Source organism: Scyliorhinus canicula, chromosome 13 (assembly GCF_902713615.1).
Source record: "Scyliorhinus canicula chromosome 13, sScyCan1.1, whole genome shotgun sequence".
Lineage (NCBI taxonomy): Eukaryota > Metazoa > Chordata > Chondrichthyes > Carcharhiniformes > Scyliorhinidae > Scyliorhinus > Scyliorhinus canicula.
In genome coordinates this window covers 129,254,678-129,276,786 of record NC_052158.1, presented here as the reverse complement: position 1 = coordinate 129,276,786, position 22,109 = coordinate 129,254,678, and the positions used below count along the sequence as shown (strand labels likewise).

Below are 22,109 nucleotides of genomic sequence, written 5' to 3'. Positions count from 1 at the left end.
TTCCGAAACAGTATAATGGTACATTTTCAAAAGCACTGCCCGTTCTTCCCAAGCTCGTGAGGGAGCAACCACATGTAGGGGAACCAAATCCTGGGTCTTCCTGAGAAAGAGGGTTCAGTTGTGGAGGTCTGCGGGTTACCCACTGAGTACCTTTTCAGGGTGGTACCAGCCCAGCTACAACAGGGACCAGAATCCTCCCTATATAAACCTCCCAACCACCTTCATTCAGAAGGGGTCCATATGTTTGACAAGTCATCATCCTAAGGGACTGGACTTGGGATTTAGTGATTGCACCCATTATTTTAATGTAAGTAGGGCTTACAAATGTACTCCTGCGTTAATAGAGGCTGGTTCTTCCCCACTCGTGGTCGAAGTTTCTGTTCCTGAATTCTTGAATTATCTATCTGGTTGTTTGTGTTCAAGTGATTTCCTTTTGTGCTTTATGCATTTTGCCATGTGCTTGACTTTTTATGTATTGTTTGATATTTTGTGTCTAACTTTTATTCAGTTCTTATTCAAGTATATTCAAGTAGTGAGTAATTAACAATAGTAAAGCTGTATTTTTGACACCTCCCACCAACCTGACAACCTATTCTTATTAGAAGGTAAAATAAGAGTCCCTCAACATCAATAAATCCTCCAACTACAGATTGCTTAAAAAACACTTCATCACCAGCTTCATATCCAACCTGCATCACTTGCTTTCCTAATCTCTTCAATCCAGTTTCCACTCCACAGTGCCAACACTATCCAAGTCAAAGACATCAAAAAAAATTCTGACTTCAAACAAAGTGTGATTTTTCTTTGTCCTCTCAAGCTATAAAAAGAAAAATAAGTGATTTGTTATTTTTTGCAGATTGTTATACAGTATGATATCTGGAGTACAACAGATGCACCCAAAACATTTGAATAAATAAAATACTACTTTAGTGTTCACTTACCACAGGAAAGGACCCCTTAATTAATTGTATGTAAGCATGTTCACGATATCGCTGAGAGGAATCCTACTGCGGATGCATGAAGTGTGAGTGGCGTGAAGTGAATAACTAAAAAATCTTTCAGCTACAAAAGTGACATATTTAATTTCAGAAATAATATTCAGCGACTAATAGCTTGGAGAAATCATGAAGAATTCTTAATTTAACTGAACATCTTTTTCAATATGTCTATGTTTTCAATCCCACACTTACAGTTATATTAGAACTGCAGCACTGCACAATGTATTAATGAGATTGAATGAAAGAGCTGCAATTGTGCTGTATTCAAAAATGGAGCATGTAGCAACCTTAATGCAGTTCCTGAGATGTAGCAAAGTAAACTGCGATAAAGTTTAGGGAATATATTCGCACCAAGAAGCATATAAATGGGGTATTACCAGAAAAGTTTTTCTTTTAACAAACTGAAACAGAAGCGTCAAACTTAAATTTGAACTAATTTTCTGAATGCATAATAAGATGTATTTTAAAATACGCAAAGATTCTCTTTTAAGTCCTTGAGAAGGTTAACAGAAAGAAACAGTGATAATAAGATGTAATTATTTCATGGTTATTTGTGTATTTTATTGCCAACAGAACTGATGTTTTGTGCATTTGTAGAGCAAAAAATAAATTTCACAAGTGAAGCAACACTTAGCAGTCAGCAACTCAATTTTCCCAAGTAGATTTGAAGGCACAATAGCTGTGATGGAACATTCTATCAAGAAACAGGCTAGAGGAAAGCAGATTATCTCACAAGCAACAGTGACCCTCAGGCATTCTCTCACTTCACTTTTAATTAAATTTTCTCTTCAGTCTTCGGGTCCGCTTACACCATACCAATTCATGCGTGTGTGTGTACGTGTGTGCAGATGTGTGTATGTGTTTTTTAAGTCCCCCTCAGCCTCCTTTGTTCCAAAGGAGCCCAGGGAAGGTTTAAACTAGATTCGCACGGGGATAGATAGGAACCTGAGAAGGAACTCAGAAGTGTAAAACAGGTAAAAGGAAGTAGAAGGAAGGAGAAAAGTGAAAAGTAAAAGTAGAAAACAGACAAAACATAGGCAAGCATCAAAAAGGATCAGGGGCGGGATTCTCCGACCCCACGCAGGGTCGGAGAATCGGCCGGCAGCGGCGTTATTCCCGCTCCCGCAGGGTTTTTAAATCTCTGACCGGCCAAAAACCGGCGCTGTGCAAATCCCGCCGGCAGCCTCTGAAAACAGCTGGCGCCGGCGGGATTTCATTATATTTTTAGATTCCACAAATCTCCGGCCCGGATGGGCCGGAGTCCCGCCGACGTGGCCAAGGGTCACGTCGGCGAAAATCACAGTTGCTTTAAAACGGCGTCAACCATTGATGATGGTTGACGCCGTTCAGTGTCGGGGGGTGGGTTGCGGCATCGGGGGGGGGGGGGGGGGGGTGCGGCATCGGGGGGGTGGGTTGCGGCATCGGGGGTGGGTGGGTTGCGGCATCGGGGGGGTGGGTTGCGGCATCGGGGGGTGGGTTGCGGCATCGGGGGGTGGGTTGCAGCATCGGGGGTTGGGTTGCGGCATCGGGGGGTGGGTTGCGGCATCGGGGGGTGGGTTGCGGCATCGGGGGGGGTGGGTTGCGGCATCGGGGGGTGGGTTGCGGCATCGGGGGGTGGGTTGCGGCATCGGGGGGTGGGTTGCGGCATCGGGGGGTGGGTTGCGGCATCGGGGGGTGGGTTGCGGCATCGGGGGGTGGGTTGCGGCATCGGGGGGGGCAGCATCGGGGGGGGGGGTTTGGGGGCAGCGGCGTGCAGAGAGGGGGGCTACGGATGCCCGGGGCCAACGCACCGTCGCCCCCCCCCTCTGTACGCCGCTGCCGCCTACCCCAACCACCCCCCCTCACCACCCCTACCTCCCTCCAACGCCCCTACCCCCCTCACCACCCCTACCCCCCTCCGCACCACCCCTATCCCCCTCCCCACCACCCCTACCCCCTCCAACGCCGCCCCCATCTCTCGCAACGCCGCAACCCCCCACCCTCAACACCGCAACCCCCCCTCATCGCCGCAACCACCCCCTCTCAACTCCGGGTCCCCCCCCCTCAACGCCGGTACCCACACCCCGTCCCCCTCCCTCTGATGGCCGGTACCCACACACCCCCCCCTCTCCTCCTCCCCCCCCTTCTCTCCTCCTCCCCCCTTCTTCCTCCTCCCCCCCTTCCTTCCTCCTCCCCCCCTTCCTTCCTCCGTCCCCCCTCCTTCCTCCTCCCCCCCTTCCTTCCTCCGTTAGTGGGGGGGGGGGTTGCGGCGTTAGTGGGGGGTGGAGGGTGGGGGGGTGCGGCATTGGAGGGGGGTAGGGGTGGTGAAGGGGGTAGGAGTGGTGAGGGGGGGTGGTTGGGGTAGGGGGCAGCGGCGTACAGAGGGGGGGGGCGACGGTGCGTTGGCCCCGGGCATCCGTCGCCCCCCCTCTCTGCACGCCGCTGCCCCCAAACCCCCCCCGATGCCGCAACCCCCCCCGATGCCGCAACCCCCCCCATGCCACAACCCCCCCCCGATGCCGCAACCCCCCCCCCCGATGCCGCAACCCCCCCCCCCCCCCGATGCCACAACCCCCCCCCGATGCCGCAACCCCCCTCCCCCCCGATGCCGCTACCACCCCACCCCCCCCAAATGCCGGAACCCCCCCCCCCCCAAATGCCGGGTCTGTCTCTCCTCCTCCTCCTCCTCCAAAAAACGCCGGGTCTCACCACTTCCGCAGCTGGTGAAACTGACGCGTATCGCGTCAGTCAGCTGCTGGCCCCTCCGGGAACGGAGAATAGCGGCCTAAAAGAAGGCCCCGACGCCGGAGTCATGTACACCGATTTTTCTCGCCAGGGGGGCAGCAGGGTAGCATGGTGGTTAGCATAAATGCTTCACAGCTCCAGGGTCCCAGGTTCGATTCCCGGCTGGGTCACTGTCTGTGTGGAGTCTGCACGTCCTCCCCCTGTGTGCGTGGGTTTCCTCCGGGTGCTCCGGTTTCCTCCCACAGTCCAAAGATGTGCGGGTTAGGTGGATTGGCCATGCTAAATTGCCCGTAGTGTCCTAATAAAAAAAAGTAAGGTTAAGGGGGAGGTTGTTGGGTTATGGGTATAGGGTGGATACGTGGGTTTGAGTAGGGTGATCATGGCTCGGCACAACATTGAGGGCCGAAGGGCCTGTTCTGTGCTGTACTGTTCTATGTTCTAAATCGGCGCTACGACGGTCTGCAGAGAATTTCGCCCCAGATTAGAGAATAATATTACAAAAGCAGGGTTTAAGGCATTCTATCTGAATGCATGCAGCATTCGCAAAAAGGTTGATGATTTTAATGTACAAATTGAGGTAAATGGGTATAATTTAATGGCCATTATGGAGACATAGCTACAAGAGGACCAAGATTTTAAACTAAATATCTAAGGATATTTGGCATTTAGGAGGGAAAGGCAAAACGGAAAGGAGAAAGAACAGCACTTATAATAAGGGACGAGATTAGTATATTAGTGAAAGAGGATCTTGTGTCGAAAGATCATGAAGTAGCATCAGTTTGGGTTGAGCTAAGAAACAGCCAGGGGCAGCAAATATTGGTGGGAGTGGTTTCTAGGCCACTAAACACTAGTGCTATTTTTTTAAAAATTTAGAGTGCCCAATTCATTTTTTCCAATTAAGAGGCAATTTAGCGTGGCCATTTCACCTACCCTGCACATCTTTTGGGTTGAGGTGCAAAACCCATGCAAACACGGGGAAAATGTGCAAACTCCGCAAGGACAGTGACCCAGAGCTGGGATTGAACCTGGGATCTTGGTGCCGTGAGGCAGCAGTACTAACCACAGTAGTGCTAATGTTGGGCATGGTACAAATCAGGAAATTAAAGATGCATGTAACGTCATGGGTAATATAGTAACAATGGCCGACTGCAATTTAAACATTGTTGCCTGTACAATTCAGATACTTTGACCAGTTTATTATTCAAACATTTTATCCAGGTGCCCTTATTTGCGAGATGAATAAAAGGACAAACACAAGTTCACAATTCAGCTGGGGCCAGTTTAGCTCAGTTGGCTGGGCAGCTGGTTCATGATGCAGATCAATGCCAACAGTGCGAGTTCAATTTCCATACCTCCCACCATTTAAAATATTTTCTGTGTTTCTGTTTTTTTCTACCAATGGATAACCTCAGCCACTGTAGGCAGCCGCCGTGTGCATGTGTGGCCTCTGACCCGGAGGTGCAAGGGGGCATCGGCAGCTGGAGCTGCGAGCTTCACGACAGCTGCCTACTAGCCCTCTGCAAGGCTGTGAATCTGTGGCCTTTTGACGCCAGTTTTTCTGGAGTAAAAGACCACGGGCGCGAAAGGCTGCCGTGGGACAGGCCGTGACCCACGGCAGCCTTCACGGCCACTTCCGGGGCCGATTCTCCCCCCGGGCGGGGCTAGGAGCGCGGCCCCGTGCGTCACGGCGGCGCGGCCTTGACGACCGTCGTCAAGGCCGCACGTCAAGCGTCACAGCGGCTGACGCGGCCGATGACGTCAGCCGCGCATGCACAGGTTGGACAACGGCAACCCGTGCATTCGCAGTTGGCGTCTTTCTCCTCAGCCGCCCGGCAAGACGTGGCGGCTTGATCTTGCCGAGCGGCGGAGGGGAATGAGTGCATCTGTTTTGGACGCTGGCCTGATGATCGGTGGGCACCGATCGCGGGCCTGTCCCCTCTCGAGCACAGTCGTGGTGCTCCCGTGCCAATCGGGCCTCTCGATGCCCCAAACGGGCATCTGGCGCACGTTTCACGATGGCAGCGAGCAGGTGTGACAGACGCGGTCTTCTCCGGCATTGGACTTCCGACCTCTGGAGGTAGGAAGTTCTAAGTCAGAACACCCGTAGCCGGGCGAGTCTCCTTCGAGTGTCTGCCATCTGTGGCCCTGCTCCTGGAAGGTCAACAGGCCCTGCCTCCTCCTCTGCAGTGCACTGTTCCTGCTGGTAGATCGCAATCAGAAGAATTGCTAGCTCGGCTGGCTTCATGATTCGCTAGAATCAAAAACTGAAAGGAAGAGAACATCAAAGTGAGCACTGAGGAGACCTGACAATGACCTGCCCTCAGTGCTCTCAAGATCTGAGACATCCACCCATACGCATTCCGTATGTGAATGGCTCTCATGAGCGGTGATGTCGCTCACGTGAATCTAAAGCAATTCTTATTCCAGCCAGCATCGGATTTGCTGGGCCGGAATTGGTCCTGGAGAGCTTGACAAGCTGGAGCTGCTTATAAGCACTCCACTCGCCACACATTCTCATTCCAGCCAAGAAGATGGCTCAAAGAAGAACAGCACCACACTTCATGGATGCGGAACTCGATAGCATGTTCGATGTGGTGGAGGAGAGGTGGGCAAGAGGTCCCCACCTGCGCTTATCAATAGGGCATGGGCGAAGGTGGCTGAGACAGTCAGCGCTGTGAGCCTCACCAGGTGGACTGGCACACAATGCCACAAGAAGATGAACGACCTCCTTAGGGCAGCTCGGGTGAGCCACCACCTTTGTTCCCTTGACATCACTCCTGTCACTCATTCACTCCTCACATCACATCCCCCACTCCGAGAAAGGCTAATCAAAACCCACCTACTCACATCTCCCTCACATCCCACCCTATACCAAACCCCAAAATCTGTATTATCCTGTAGGAAAACATGGCCCAAAGCAGAAGAGAGTAGGAGAAGACAGGAGGGGGGTCCCGGCCCTCAGGGCTCTCACCCCTGCCGAGGAGAGGATGATGGAATTGCCTGGGGTGGTGCAGGAGAGAGGAGCCCATTCAGAGGCAGCCATGTACCAGGCCCACATGGACATTACTGCGGCCCTCCAGAGCTTTGCCCATTCAATAAGGGTCATGGCTGAGGGCGTCGAGAACATTGGCCGGGTGCTGGCTGACCTGTGCCAGTCGCAGAGGGATATGACTGAGGCAGTGAAGAACATGACTCACTCGCTGAGAGACATAACCCTCTGTGCTCCAAGGTTGAGGGCATCGAGACTTGGGTTGCGATGAGAACGGGCCTCCAGGACTGGCAATGCCAGGTAATGGTGGAGCCTCCGAAGCTCACTCTGGCTGCATCCCTGTCCCAAGGAGTAGCCCGGAGACCATCGGGCACTGCGAGGGATGAGGACGTGATGGGGCTCGTGCCGGTGACTCATGCATTGGAGGTGCTGAGAGGGCAGTGTGCCAGGGAGGGTGCCAAATGCTATGGTGCATGATTCCTTTGTTTGGGGTGAGCTCTGCTTCTCCCCTGCTTTCCCTGCACTGGGGCTGAGCTTCTGATGTGTGCCAATGATTGAGCTTGCCCACACCCATCCTGTTGATTGGTCAGCTGGGGTCTGAGGGTTTCCAGAGAGGTAGCCTGGGAGGGCTCCCAAATGACCAGAGACTCTGTGAACATTTACAGGACACAGTGAGCAGTCAGGAGAGTGAGCAATCAGGGGCCTGTAGCTTGTACCAAATCTGTGCATTTAAAATATGGCAGCAATGGAGGTCTGAGCTGGGCCACCCTGATTCTGAGGGGGACACCCCGAATCCACGGAGCTGGCACCAAGTCACTTCCGCTACTCCCCTGGCCCTGGCAGCCACATCCCAGCAAGCAGTACAATTAACAGTTTTTCAAACATTGCTTACCTTCTCTCTCTCCCTCAGCAGCCATGGCACCCAGTCCTGGTTTGTAAATACCTGTCGTAAATCACGCCCACATGACTTCCTCCTGAGAGGGCGGAGCATCACGGAGGCCAGGTCATAGTGGGTCACATGTGCTAATCACAGTTAAATGAAAATAAATCCCGGTTTTGCATGCCGCCGCGGCGCAGGGCGCAAACCTCGTTATCATCACCAGCGAAGAACCAGAGCATGGCACTGAAACGGCACGAGTTCAGACCTCGGTTTTGCCAGATGCCCAAATCTCCACCCATTCGCGGTTTGCGTTTGCTGCGTCATGAGGCGAGAATTGTGCTCCGTTTTATTTTAATCAAATTGGCCCTCCCCAATTCAGAACCTTAATTTCCAGCCTATCATTGTCCCTTTCCAAAATTTGCTTAAATTCTACTGAATTATGCTCACTGTTTCTAAAATGCTCCCCCGCTGAAACTTCAACCACTTGCCCGGCTTCATTCCCTAAAACTAAATCCAGCACTGCCCCCTCCCTTGTAAGACTTTCTAAGTATTGGCATAAAAGCTCTCACACTTTGACAATCCTAGTTAATATTGGTGAAGTTGAAATCCCCTGCTATTATTACCCGATTTTTCTTACAATTCTCAGAGACCTCCATATCTTCCCTTCTGTCTCTCTCTGACTGTCTGGGGGCCTATAGTACACACCAGCAACGTAATCGCCCCTTTTTTATTGCTAAGGTCTACCCATATGGCTTCATCTGAGGCACCTACCGAGGTATCTTCCCTGAGTACTGCCGTGATGTTCTCCCTAATAAATAATGCAATTTATCCTCCTCTTTTAACTCCCCTTCTATCACACCTGAATTCTATATCCTGGGACGTCCAGCTGCCAATCCTTCCCTTCTTCCAACCAAGTTTTTGTGATTGCAATAATACCATAATTCCACGTGTTGATCAACACTCTAAGTTCATCGGTCTTACTCGTCAGGCTCCTTGCATTGAAATAAATGCAGTTTAGCCTACCAGTCCTCCCATGTCATACCCCAGTCTGCTCTGCCCACTGGACTTGCCTGGTTTATCCTCGATACGTGATGCCATCTTCTCACCTATGATATCCCACGATAAGCAGCCTTCTCGTCAAAAAACTCTAAATTATTATTAGGACGTATGCAAGAGCAGGCTGAGGCAAATCACTCATTGCTTCATTACTTTCACCAACAAATATGTCGCCTCATTCTTCCCCTCCCAACAGATTTGGATTGAACTTACTCATGGGATATCTTATTGCATACTTGGTCAATCTAATCTTGATATTCAAGATATCACAGTTTGGGGATTTGTTGATACATTTTGTCAGAGAAACTACCAGGTAAAATGGTGGCATAATAATGTTATGAGGTTATCAAAAATTGTCAATTCAAATTATTTATTTGTGTAAAGTACTAAGTAAATTCATGAAAACTGCCTTTTCTGAAGAATCTTGCACCACAGTAAACATAGTATCCAAAATCTAACACAAAATAGAAAAAGTAGGCCAGCACAGTCAATTGGTACTGTGATTAAAAGTCAGTAGGATAAAAGGCATAGGATTAATGACTAGTGCAGGACCTGGGCCAGAGTAATATACCTTCGTCCCCGAGGATAGTACACAGTACATACAATGGTTCTGACAGTTTACCTCACTCACTGTTCCAAATGGGTCACCAACAACATTCTGCTATTGGCTGGAAAGCACACAGCAAAATTAAGTCAGGCAATAGCCAGTCTGTGTTAGATCAAAGCTCTGCTACAGATGCAAGGTCTGACATTGGCACCAATTGTTTCATGTCCCTCAATTGTTTTTGGCACTCGGTCCAGATGGTTAGTGAGAACTACCGATTAAACACAGATGGAACTGAAACCCCTTCTGGCTTGCCGTAAGTGGAGTGCAGGTCATTAGAAAGTGTTAGCAGTTTAATTACTGAACACCACCAGCCATATGGCTGGTCCAAGAATGTCTTCTGCAACTTCGGCTGCAGGTAACTATGTACACCTATCCAGGCTTCAATGTTTTGAAGCACAGAGTTGTACTGACAACAGTTTCCTTATTAGTGTCACAAATAGGCTTACATTAACACTGCAATGAAGTTTCTGTGAAAATCCCCTCGTCGCCACACTACGGCACCTGTTCACGTACACTGAGGGAGAATTCAGGGCGCTGGATTCTCTGCACCCCAACTCTGAAATCGCGGCTGGCACAGGTGTGGAGAATCTATTTTCCTGCACGGAATCGGGACTAGCGTCAGTCCCCCGATTCTGCGGGCCCTGAAAATCGCCGTATTCTCTGAGTACACCGCGCCGCCTCGAACCTACCTGGGCCATTGCTGGAGGCCCGCTCCGCTCCCGACCGGCCAAAGTCCCGACGGCGTGGATCTAATATGGTCCTGCCGGTCGGGAAACTAGCGAGCAGCTGCGGACTCAGTCCTGGGTCGGGGGCGAGCCGATCGGAGGGCGGAGGGGGGGGGGGGGGCTTTTATGCAGCCGGGCAATGTTTGTGCGGGCGATCAGGGTCGGGCACATGGCCGATCGGGGAGTCTATTTTCAATGTCCAGCTCCGCGGTCCGAGTCCGTCATGAACCTACATTTGGGCCCGGCCAACCACGCCCACATGTTCTGGTCTTGCCCCAGACTTGTGGAGTACTGGACAGCCTTCTTCGAGGCTATGTCCAAAGTGGTGGGGGTGAGGGTGGAGCCATGCCCGATAGTGGCGGTCTTCGGGGTTTCAGACCAGCCAGATCTATTCCTGGGGAGGAGGGCGGACGCCCTTGCCTTTGCCTCCCTGATCGCCCGCCGTAGAATCCTGTTTGGCTGGCGGTCAGCAGCACCGCCCAGAGCTGCAGGCTGGCTGTCCGACCTCTTGGAATCTCTCCAAATGGAGAAAATCAAATTCTCCATCCGAGGGTCAGACGAAGGCTTCCACAGAACAAGAGAGCCATTCATGCAATTGTTCCGGGACCTGTTTGTGGCCAACGAACAAGAGGAATAATAGTCAGGTGGCCAAGAATCAGGGGAAAATGGACGGGAATCGGGGGAAGGTAGCCGGGGGGGGGGGGGGGGGGGGGGGGGGGCTACGGGTTCGTTATGGGGGTTTGTTTGCATGGTTTTACGCTTATTTCTTTTTCTTGTTAATTTATTGTTTTTGTATTGGAGGGGAGGGTTACTGTTTTTCTCTGTTGTGATAAAAATGTGTTGTTGAAAACTTGAATAAAAATTATTGAAAAAAAAAAATGAACCTACATTTGGATATTTGCAAAACAGTAAGAAAGAAATTCTCAGGATATAGGTGCTACTGGCAAGGCCAGCATTTACTGTCCACCTCTAGTTGTCATTGTGAAGTTAGTGGCAGGCTGTCTTCTTCAACTGCTGCAGTGCACTTCACAAAGGTGTATTGCACAGGGCTGTTAAGATAGGGAGTTCCCGGATTTTCACAGTAAATTCACTACAGTGTTAATGTAAGCCTACTTGTGACAATAATAAAGATTATTATTATTATTATTCTGACCCAGCGACACTGAAGGAACAGTGATATGTGACTAATTCAAGGTGATGGGTGACATGGAGGAAAAACTAGAGCCGTGCTGCTTCCATGTACCCAGCAGCATAACCAAAGACCTCTCCCACCCAGCTAAGTCACTCTTCCAACTTCTTCCATCGGGCAGGAGATACAAAAGTTTGAGAACACGCATGAACAGATTCAAAGACAGCTTCTTCCCCGCTGTTACCAGGCTCCTAAACAAACCTCTTATGGGCTAACCTGGTTAATACTACACTCCTGTATGCTCACCCGATGCCAGTGTCTATGTACTTACATTGTGTACCTTGTGTTACCCTTTTATGTATTTTCTTTTTGTCTTATTTTATTTTCATGTACTAAATGAGATATATAAGGAACCTTGTTAAAGAGGTGGGTTTTAAGGAGTGTCTTAAATGGAAGGAGAGGTACAGAAGCAGGGTCTATGCAGCTAAAAGCATGGCTGCCAATGATAAGTGATTTATATTGAGGATGGTCATGCAGCTAGAATTAGAAGAGCACAAATATCTCTAAGGGTTGTAGGAAATTACAAAGTTAGGGCGGGATTCTCCGACCCTCCATGCCAGAATCACACCTGGCGTGGTGGTGGAGAATAGCCATTCCGTCGCGACAGCGCTTCCGCAATTCTCCACGGACCCGCCAGGCGGTCGAGGGCCTTTGAAAGTGGCCCTCGCGCCGATTCTCCGCACTTGACGGGCCGAGTACGCGCCAAGTCCCACCGCCGTGGTTCACATGTGGTCCCACCCGGCGGGTCCTCGGCGTTCTGGCTGCGGGGACCTTCCTGGTGGGGAGGGGGCGGGCGGGGGGGATCCGACTCCGGAGGGGCCTCCACGGTAGTCAGGCCCGTGATTACGCTCATTCCGGGTAGGCCTACGTTCCTCCGCGCCGGGCTCCTGTAGGTTTGTCATGTTGAGCGGGGCCGGCGCAAAGAAGCCCGGCTGCGCATTCAAGGCCCCGCCGGCAGCCGGAGTTGCGGGACACATGCCGGGGTCCCCTTGAAAATGGAGAATCACCTCGGACTTTCTAGGAAAAAGTCCAATTCTCGCCCGTTTTCCAGTGGGCATGGGGACTTAGTCCCCAGGAGGGAGAATCCAACCCAGGGAGTGAGAGATCATGAAGGCATTAAAAACCAAGAATGAGAATTGTTAAATTTAGAGAGAGCACAACCAGGAGCCAACATAATCCAGCAAATACAAGGGTGAGGAGTGAATACACCTAAAGTGCTGTTCGGAAGGGAGTCCCAAGATTTTGAGCCAACAACAGTGAAGAAACAGCAATATATTTTCAAGTCAGGATGGTGAATGGGTTGGAGGGGAAATTCCAGGCAGTGGTGTTACCATGTAGCTGCTGCCCTTGTCCTTCTAGAGGTAGCGGTCATGGGTTTGGAAGGTGCTGCCGCAGGAGTCTGGGTGAATTCACGCAGTGCATTGTGTAGATGGTACACAATGCTACTGTGGGTCGATGGTGGAGGGTGTGAAAGTTTGCCAATCCAGCGGGCTGCTTTATCCTGACTGTTGTCAAGCTTCTTGAGTTTTGTTGGAGCTGTGTTCATCCAGGCAAGGGGAGAGTATTCCATCACATTCCTGTATTGTGCCTTTTAGATGGTGGACAGGCTTTGAGGAGTCAGATGAGTTACTCTCTGCAGAATTCCTAGCCTCTAACCTGCTCTTGTAGCCACAATATATATATGGATACTCTCGGGTTAAATAAAATGCCAAGATTATGAACAGTCTGGTTCAGCTTCAGTCATTCAGTCGAAGAATCCAGTCATTGGCCTGGGATGGTCTTCACTATACAGAACACAGGTTAGGTTGATTGGCCATGGTAAATTGCCCCTTCGTATCCAGGGATGTGCAGGTTAGGTTACAGGGATAGGGTGAGGTGGGTGGGGCAGTAGACCTGTGTAGGGTGCTCTTTTGGAGGGTGAGTGCAGACTCAATGGGCTGTATGGCCTCCTTCTACACTGTAGAGTTTCTATGATTAACATCCCACAAATAGCTGTAAATTAGGAAATAGAAAGGAGGGAGGAATTCAGGAAAATTACAATTACTGGGAAAGAGGTAATGAGCAAATTGGTGTGCAGGCTAGTGAGATAATTGATGTATCAGTTGTAATTTTCCAAAATTCCCTAGATTCGGAGAAGGTACAATGAGGTTGGAAGGTAGCAAATGTAACTAATTTATTCAAAAAGGGAGACAGAAAACAGGAAACTACAGGACAGTAAGCCTAACATGTCATAGAGAAAATGTTAGACGCCATTAGTAAAGATGTTATCACAGGCACAGACACCGGCACACAGAAAGATTCACAGCAATCAAGCAGAAACAACATGGTTTTATGAAAGGGAAATCATGTTTAACCAATTTTTTGAGTTCTTGAAGAAGTCGCATGTGCTGTTGGTAAAGGGGAATTAGTGAATGATGTACTTAAATTTCCAAAAGACATTTATAAGGTGCCACATCAAAGATTATTGCGTAAAATAAAAGTTCATGGTGTAATAATAATAATCGCTTATTGTCACAAGTTGGCTTCAATTAAGTTACTGTGAAAAGACCCTAGTTGCCACATTCCGGCGCCTATTCGGGGAGGCACGTACGGGAATTGAACCCGCGCTGCTGGCTATGTTCTGCATTACAAGCCAGCTGTTTAGCCCACTGTGCTGAACCAGCCTCTTCGGTGTATGGGGTAACACATCGGCATGAGTTGAAGATTGGCTAGCTAACAGGAAACAGAAAGGTGGCATAATTGGGTCTTTTTCTCGTTAGCAGGATGTGACAAGTGTTCTGCCACTGGGATCAGTGCTGGGGCCTCAATATTTTACAATTTATATAAATGACTTGGATGAAGAGACTGAATGTATGGTTGCTAAATTTAATGACAATACAAAGATAGGTAAGAAAGTAAATTGTGAAGAGGATGCAATGAGGCTACAAAACAAAATAGACAGGTTAAGTAAGTGGGCAACAATATGGCAAATTGAGTATAATATGAACAAATGTGAAACTGTCCTTTTTAGAACATAGAACATAGAACAGTACAGCACAGAACAGGCCCTTCGGCCCTCAATGTTGTGCCGAGCCATGATCACCCTACTCAAACCCACGTATCCACCCTATACCCGTAACCCAACAACACCCCCCCCCTCCCAACCTTACTTTTATTAGGACACTACGGGCAATTTAGCATGGCCAATCCACCTAACCCGCACATCTTTGGACTGTGGGAGGAAACCGGAGCACCCGGAGGAAACCCACGCACACAGGGGGAGGACGTGCAGACTCCACACAGACAGTGACCCAGCCGGGAATCGAACCTGGGACCCTGGAGCTGTGAAGCATTTATGCTAACCACCATGCTACCCTGCTGGAATAATAAAAAATAGCATTTTATCTAAATGGTGAGAGATTGCAGAGCTCTTGAGGTGCAGAGGGATGTGGGTGCCCTAGTACATGAATCATAAAAGGCTGTACAGGTACAGCAACTCATTTGGAAAACTATTAGAATGTTATCATTCATTGTGAAGGGAATTGATTACAAAAGTTGGAAGCTTATGTTTCAGTTGTACAGGGCACTGATGAGACCACATCTGGAGTATTGTGTGTCGTATTGGTCTCCTTAATTCAAGATATATGTTAGTACATTAGAAGTAGTTCAGAGAAGGTTTACTAGACTAACATCAGAAATGGCCAGGTTGTCTTATGGGGAAAGGTTGGAAAAGTTAGGTATCCACTAGAGTTCAGAAGAATAAGAGATGACTCGATTGAAATGTTTAAGATTCTGAGGGATATTGACAGCGTGGATATGGAGAGGATGTTTCCTCTTATCGGAGAATCTAGATCTCGGGGAAACTTTTTTAAAAAAGGGATCTCTCATTTCATACAGAGATGAGGAGAAATCTTTTCTCTTCGAGGGTCGTGAGTCTCCAGAACTCTCTTCCACAAAAGGCAGTAGAAGCAGAGACTTTGAATATTTCTAAGGCAGAGCTGGATAAATTCTTAACAAGGAGGTGAAAGGTCATCGGGTTTAGGCAGCAATATGGGGTAGAAGTTACAAGCAGACAAGGCATGATCGTATTGAATGGTGAAACAGCCTCGAGGGGCTGAATGGCCCATTCCTGCTCCTAATTCATATGTGCGAATACATGATTGAATGTGGTATGAGTTGCAGGATTTGTAGCTGCTGCTGAAGATGTCTTGGTAACTTCTTGCTTTGCCTTCAGTAGATGTGCATTGAAGCTGCAATATTCCAGTTACGGAGGCAGTGGATCAAGTAGACTGTTCCGTCCACCTATCCAGGCAGTGTGACAGTATTCCATCACACTTCCACTGACAAGGCTGGCTTGTGCCTAGTAGGTGTTGGAGAAGCTTTGGGGAGTTAGGAGGTGAGTGCCCAGTGCAGAACTGCCAGAGTTTTAGTTGCATGGCTGATTGAGATGAGTTTCCCCAAATTTATTTATAGCAACACAAATCTGGCAGTATAACTGTGATCCTAGCATCAAGCATCAATAACTATGTACAGCTATGTTCTTTGATAATGTAGTGAATTTCTGTGGCACATCCACACTGAATTGGTATCCTTCAATTCCAGGGAATCTGGTGTTTCAAATTAAAGCAATCGAACACGATGCTTAAAAGCAGGTCACATTTTCAAGTTGTGGGCTACTTGTGACTCAAATCTCCTGAGCTCCAGTGGATTAATTTCTCAGCTACAAAAATGAGTTATAAGGTACTCCATCACAAAGGTGAAGAGAAATAGTACAGAACTTATACACATTTATTTTAGATTTTGGCTCACTGAGCAGAAATGATGTCTACTCCCAGGGTGTACCACCAGTGTTCACAAACTCCAGGCCTCTCACAGTTCAGGGAATTGTGCTCCTGCTCTTGGTATCTTTTTTAAAAAATTGTGACCTGCTGTCTGTTTATCTTTAATTCTGCATTCAATGTGTGCATTCATTTTATTCCCAATCTATTTCTGATGAATTTTTTTTCTAGTTCTCAACGAAGTCTCCTTTTTAATTCTTATTATTTTTTAAAATTTTTAATTCTGGTTTGATGTTCCTTTAAGTTCCGCTCCTAATCAGTTCCCCTGTTAAATACGGAGAAGATTTTTGTTCAAAACACCCAATCTAGCTGCTGAGGGCTGAAAAGTTTTCAGATAGGTGTTCAAATTTTTTAGAGATTTGTAGAGTTAATAAAGCAAAACTCTACACATGGTTGAGTTGGAAACTAGAATACATAGGCCAGAATCTTCCGATCCCACCAGCAGAAGGAATTGTGGCAGGAGGCAAACAATCTGTTTCCCAATGGTGGGATAAACTGTTGGAATTTTGTTCTCCTGACTTTCAAGGTAAAATAAAGGTGGGTCGAGCTTCCAAGGAATAATGGCGGGAACCCCACTTACATGCATTAGTACTTCTTGCTTCAGTATGTATAGGGCATTGGTGAAACCACATCTTGAATACCACATGCAATTTTAGTCTCCTTTGTAAGGAAGGATGTAAATGCATTGGAGGCAGTTCTGAGGAGGTTAACTAGATTGACTCCTGGAATGAGCGGATTGTCTTATCAGGTTAGGCTGCACAGACTGGGCTTGTTTCCACTCAAGTTTAATAGGAGAGTGAGAGGTGGCTTGATTGAAGTACACAAAATCCTGAATAGTTTTGACAAGGTGGTCATGGAAAGGAAGTTTACTCTAGAGGATGAGTCGAGAACTAGTTATAAAATTAGGAGTCACCCTTTATAGGACAGAGATTCGGAGAATTATTTTCTCTCAGAGGGTTGTGCAACTTTGGAACTCTTGTGCCGCAAATGGCAGTGGAGACAGGGCCATTGAATAATTTTAAGGTGGGGTTAGATAGTTTCTTGCTGGGCAAGGGAATCAAAGCTTATCGGAGGTAGATGGGAATGTAGAGTGAAAAAAACGAACAGGACAGCCATGATCGTATTGAATAGTGGATTAACTTTGAGAGGCCGAATGGCCTACTTCTACTCCCATTTTGTGTGTATGCTCATCCCCTAAATTAAGTTCCTCACCAGCGTGAATTTACAACGTTCAGTTTTACGATTGGCATGAACCTGCGAGTTTCACCTCTTCCATGAGGGGACCTGTATCCAAGGAATGATGTGCTGGCCTTGGAAAGGGTCCAGAGCAGGTTCACAAGAGTGATCCCTAGAATGAAGAGCTTGTCGTATGAGGAACGGTTGAGGATTCTGGTCTGTACTCGTTGGAGTTTAGAAGGATAAGGGGTGATCTCATTGAAACTTACAGGATACTGCGAGGCCTGGATAGAGTGGGCGTAGAGAGGATTGTCCACGAGTAGAAAAAACGAGAACCAGAGGGCACAATCTCAGACTAAAGGGACAAACCTTTAAAATTGAGATGAGGAGGAATTTGTGGAACTCTTTGCCGCAGAAGGCTGGGGAGGCCAAATTACTGAGTGTCTTTATGGCTGGTGTTCAAGATCAACACAAATGGTTAACTAAACAGACATCCTAATAATTATGAAGCAACTGGATGTCAACCATGCTCAATTGTTTTCTCCTCTCTATGATAAAGCCCACATTGCAGCAGGTTTGTTCACGACTCAGGTCTCATAATATCGGGCTCCCAGACAAGAGTGGAGCTGTTGTTACTTCTGTGTCATTTGCCATCTGCTGCAGTCAGAAGTAGGGATGAAGGCGGATATCTCTGGCTGGTGGACGGCAGCCAACTCGAGACTCCAAACCTCCATCCTCCAGGGTAAATGGTCATGACTGACAAGTGCTCATGTGGTTAGCCTTTCTATGCTGCCGTGGCAATGGTCACTCTCGAGTCTTGAGGGTAGTGGAGGCAAGCTGAATGGTGTCAGAAGGAGGGTTCCCGCACATGGTTACATACAGACATACGAATTAAGAGCAGGAGTAGGCCACTCGGCCCCATTGAGGCTGCACCACTATTCAGTAAGATTGTGGCTGATCTGACTGTAACATCAATACCGCATTCCTGCCTACCCCGTATAACCTTTCACCCCTTTATTAGTCAAGAATCTACCCAGTTCTGCCTTAAAAATATTTAAAGATTCTGCTTCCACTGCCTTTTGAGGACAAGAGTTCCAGAAACTCACGACCCTCTGAGAAAAAAGATTTCTCCTCAGCTCTGTCTTAAATGAGCGATCCCTTAATTTTAAATAGTGATCACTAAGTTCTGGATTCTCCAACAAGAGAAACATCCTCTCCACATCCACCCTGTCAATACCCCTCAGGATCTTAAAGGTTTCGATCAAGTCACCTCTTGCTCTTCCCAACTCTAGTGCTACAAACCTAACCTCGCCAACTTTTCTTCATAAGACAACTTGTTCATTCTTTTTTAAAAATAAATTTAGATTACCCAATTATTTTTTCCAATTAAGGGGCAATTTAGCATGGCCAATCCACCTAACCTGCACATCTTTGGGTTGTGGGGGCGAAACCCACGCAGACATGGGGAGAATGTGCAAACTCCACACGGTCAGTGACCCAGAGCCGGGATCGAACCTGGGACCTCAGCGCCGTGAGGCAGCTGTGCTAACCACTAGGCCACCGTGCTGCCCTAACTTGTTCATTCTTGATGTTAGTCTCATCACCCGAGCCAAAGTGCAATGTCTCCATCCCGATTCATGTATGATTGGGAGGAACACCTATCTCGGGCCTTACAGGATGTCCCTTACATAGAAGGGGTGGAAAGAGAATGCTATGCCTAGATGGAGACCAAGCTTAGTACTCGTCTGCTGGCTTTGAATTGGAGGGAAACCTGTAAAGGACATGCTTACTTAATGTATTACTTCAATTTATTTACACATCCACGGTGGCACTTATGTTGCAGGCTGCAGGCAACCCTTTGGTAAGGCTCTCACCAAATGAGGAGGAGGAGAGTCCATCGAAAGTTGATACACGGCCAAGAGGAGCAGAGGCACGAACAGCAAAAGGTAACAGGGTCTCAGGAAGGTGAAGATGCTGATGAACAGTGTCCACTGCAACAGTGAACATTGGCTCGACCATGAAGCCATCCCAGGTGATGTTCTTATCTGGAAATTAATGAAAGGCAGTGCTGCAGGCACCTTTATATGTCAGAGAATCATAGAATTCCTACAGTGCAGGAGGCCCATTGTGTCTGTACCATCCCAGGATATGCGAGCTGCCAGCTTCGCCAGCATGAGTTGTAACCTTAAGGACTATGGAGGAGTAATGTAGAGCTCCAAGCCTGCACTAAGTGAATGGTTATCCAGGTGCCATTTAAATATGGGACCAGGATCTTCAACCCCATGAGGTAAAGACAGGGCATGCGACTTCCTGACTGCCCCACCATGAGATTTAGAATGCTCCTCGTGGGTGCATAATTAATGAGCTGAACAGCAGAAAATCACACATGCTCATTCATCCATCTGCCCAGTGGGAATTTTAAAAAAAATTATTTTATGGGATGTGGGCTGGCCCAGCATTTATTACCTGTCCCTAATTGCTCTTGAACTGAATGGCGAGCTAGACCACTTCAGAGGGCATTTTAAGAGTCAACCTCATTGCTGTGGGTCAGGAGCCACATATTGGTCAGACCAGGTAGGGATAGCAGATTTCCTTCCCTAAAGGACATTAGTGAACCACATGGATTTTTATGATAATTGACAATGGTTTCATGGTCATCATCAGACTTTTAATTCAAGATTTTAATCACGCCTACTTGCCCACCAGCCACTGGATTTAACACTTCAGATAAAAAATTCCGCCCCAAGAATTAGGATAATTGCCAAAAGAATCTGAGGGAGATATGGAGAATTTCTTTTTATGCAATGTCTTATAATAATCTGGAATTCACTGTCTTAAAGATGGTGGAAGCAGATTCAGTAGTAACTTTAAAGAAGGAATAGAACGCATATTTGGAAAGGATGAATTTGCAGGACCATGCACTACAGCAGGGAAGTGGGACAAATCATTGAATCTCTACAGTGCAGAAAGAGGCCATTCGGCCCATCGAGTCTGTACTGACATTTCGAAAGACTATCCTACCTAGGCCCAATCCCCCGCCCCGTGATCCCACCCTAAAGGACAATTTAGCATGGCCAATCCATCTAACCTGCACATTTTTGGACTGTGGGAGGAAACCGGAGTACCCGGAGGAAATCCATATAGACAAGGGGAGAATGTGCAAACTCCTCACAGACAATCACCCGAGGTCAGAATCGAACCTGAGTCCCTGGTGCTGTTGAGGCAGCAGTGCTAACCGCTGTGCCACCGTGTTGCCCCCTAATAAGCTAGCTTTTAAAGAGCCAGTGGCTGAATGGTTTCCTTTTGTGTTGCAAGATCCTATGGTGTGAATATTTGGAAGGACAGTTCTTTTAGATGATTAAAAATGTTTTTAGTGTGCAAAAAAATCCATTTCAGTTAGTTTTACCATTGCTGTCAAGCAGATGATTTCTGTGGATCAAGTCGTGGCAGGTGTGGCTCCAACAGTGGACCAGAAAGTCAGGGGCAACCCAGCTAGGTCGTTTGGAGGAGCACCAGCCGAATTTAATGCTAACCTTGCAGATAATGAGCTACTGTCAGGGCATCTGCCTCTTTAAGGAACAAGAGCCCACCTCAAGAGCTGCTGGCCTCAAGCTCAGTAGCATCACCAATAGTAGTAACCACTGCTAGGACTTCACCCAGCTGAGAGACACAGTGATGGAGGCTGCGGGAAGCTAGGTGGGGTCATGGGTTGTTGGGGCTAGTCTGGCAGGCCGCAGAGAAGGGGATGGGTCTTGCCATGAGGGAAGCTACCTTCATGGGCTACAGAGTGTCTGATTAGGAGGCCCCCCAATGCCATGCCAGTGAGGCAAGAAAATCCTCTTGATTGGCCACTTAAGTGGCACAATTGGCTACTGGGCAAGAAGGTGTTCTTTATCTTTTCCGCTGCTGCTAGAATTCCTGCAGGCATTCCAGAAACCTCCATCCTCTTTCTGATTTCTCCCCCAGCCCTCCAACACCACCTATCTTGCTCTTGAGGCTCCATAAAATGTAACCCTGGGCGAAATTCTCCGACCCCCCGCAGGGTCGGAGAATCGCCCGGGACCGGCGGAAATCCCGCCTCCGCCGTGGCCGGAATTCTCCGCCACCCGGGAATTGGCGGGGTCGGGAATCACGCCCCCCCCCCCGATCGGTGTGCCCTCCGCGCCGATCGGCGAGCCCCCTGCGGCGATTCTCCGGCCCGCGATGGGCCGAAGTCCCGCTGCTGAGAGGCCTCTCCCACCTCCGTGGTTTGAACCACCTCTGGTGGCGGCGGGATCAGCGGTGCGAGCGGGCTTTCGGGGTCCTGCCCCCCCCAGGACCCCGAAAGCCCGCTTTCGTGGGGTGATCGGACCCCGGTGAGTGCCCCTACGGTGGCCAGGCCCGCGATCGGGGCCCACCGATCGGCCGGCGGGCCAGTGCCGTGGGGGCACTCTTTTCTTCTGCCGTCGCTACGGCCTCCACCATGGCGGAGGCGGAAGAGAATCCCCCAATGCGCATACGCCGGTGGTGACGTCAGCGGCAGCTGACGCACTGGCGCATGCGCGAACCGGCGAAGGCCTTTCGGCCAGCCCCGGCACCGGGTGTCAAAGGCCGTTGTGCCGGTTTTGGCGCCAGTCGGCGTGGTGCCAACCACTACGGCGCGGGCCTAGCCCCTCAATGTGAGGGTTTGGCCCCTAAAGGTGCCGAGAATTCCGCACCTTTGGGAGGCCCGACACCGGAGTGGTTGGCGCCATTCCGCTACGCCGGGACCCCCCCGCCCCGCCGGGAGGGGAGAATCCCGCCCCCTATATTAAGGGACTGAAATGCAAAGGTCATGCCACAACAACAAATATTAAAACTGAAGCATTATGGGCAAGATTCTCCCATTGGGAGACTAAGTCCCGACACCGGAATGAAAACCCGAGTGTTTCACTCCGGTGTCGGAGGCCGCTCCTCGACCCCTATTCTC

The 22,109-nt window shown here is 49.0% G+C and overlaps 1 protein-coding gene across 2 annotated transcripts in view; it reads right to left on the bottom strand.

Moving 5' to 3' along the window:
* The window catches only part of ece2a (endothelin converting enzyme 2a), a 390,038-nt gene that overhangs the window by 251,693 nt on the left and 116,236 nt on the right, over positions 1-22,109 (bottom strand). Inside the window, exon 1 of one of the 2 annotated variants that reach the window (XM_038816915.1) lies at positions 690-784. The exons of the other annotated variant lie outside the window; for it this stretch is intronic. Within the exon in view, the coding sequence (XP_038672843.1) occupies positions 690-765 (76 nt within the window). The 5' untranslated portion in view covers positions 766-784. Of the gene's footprint in view, positions 1-689; positions 785-22,109 lie in introns of those variants that run through there. 2 annotated transcript variants of the gene reach the window in all.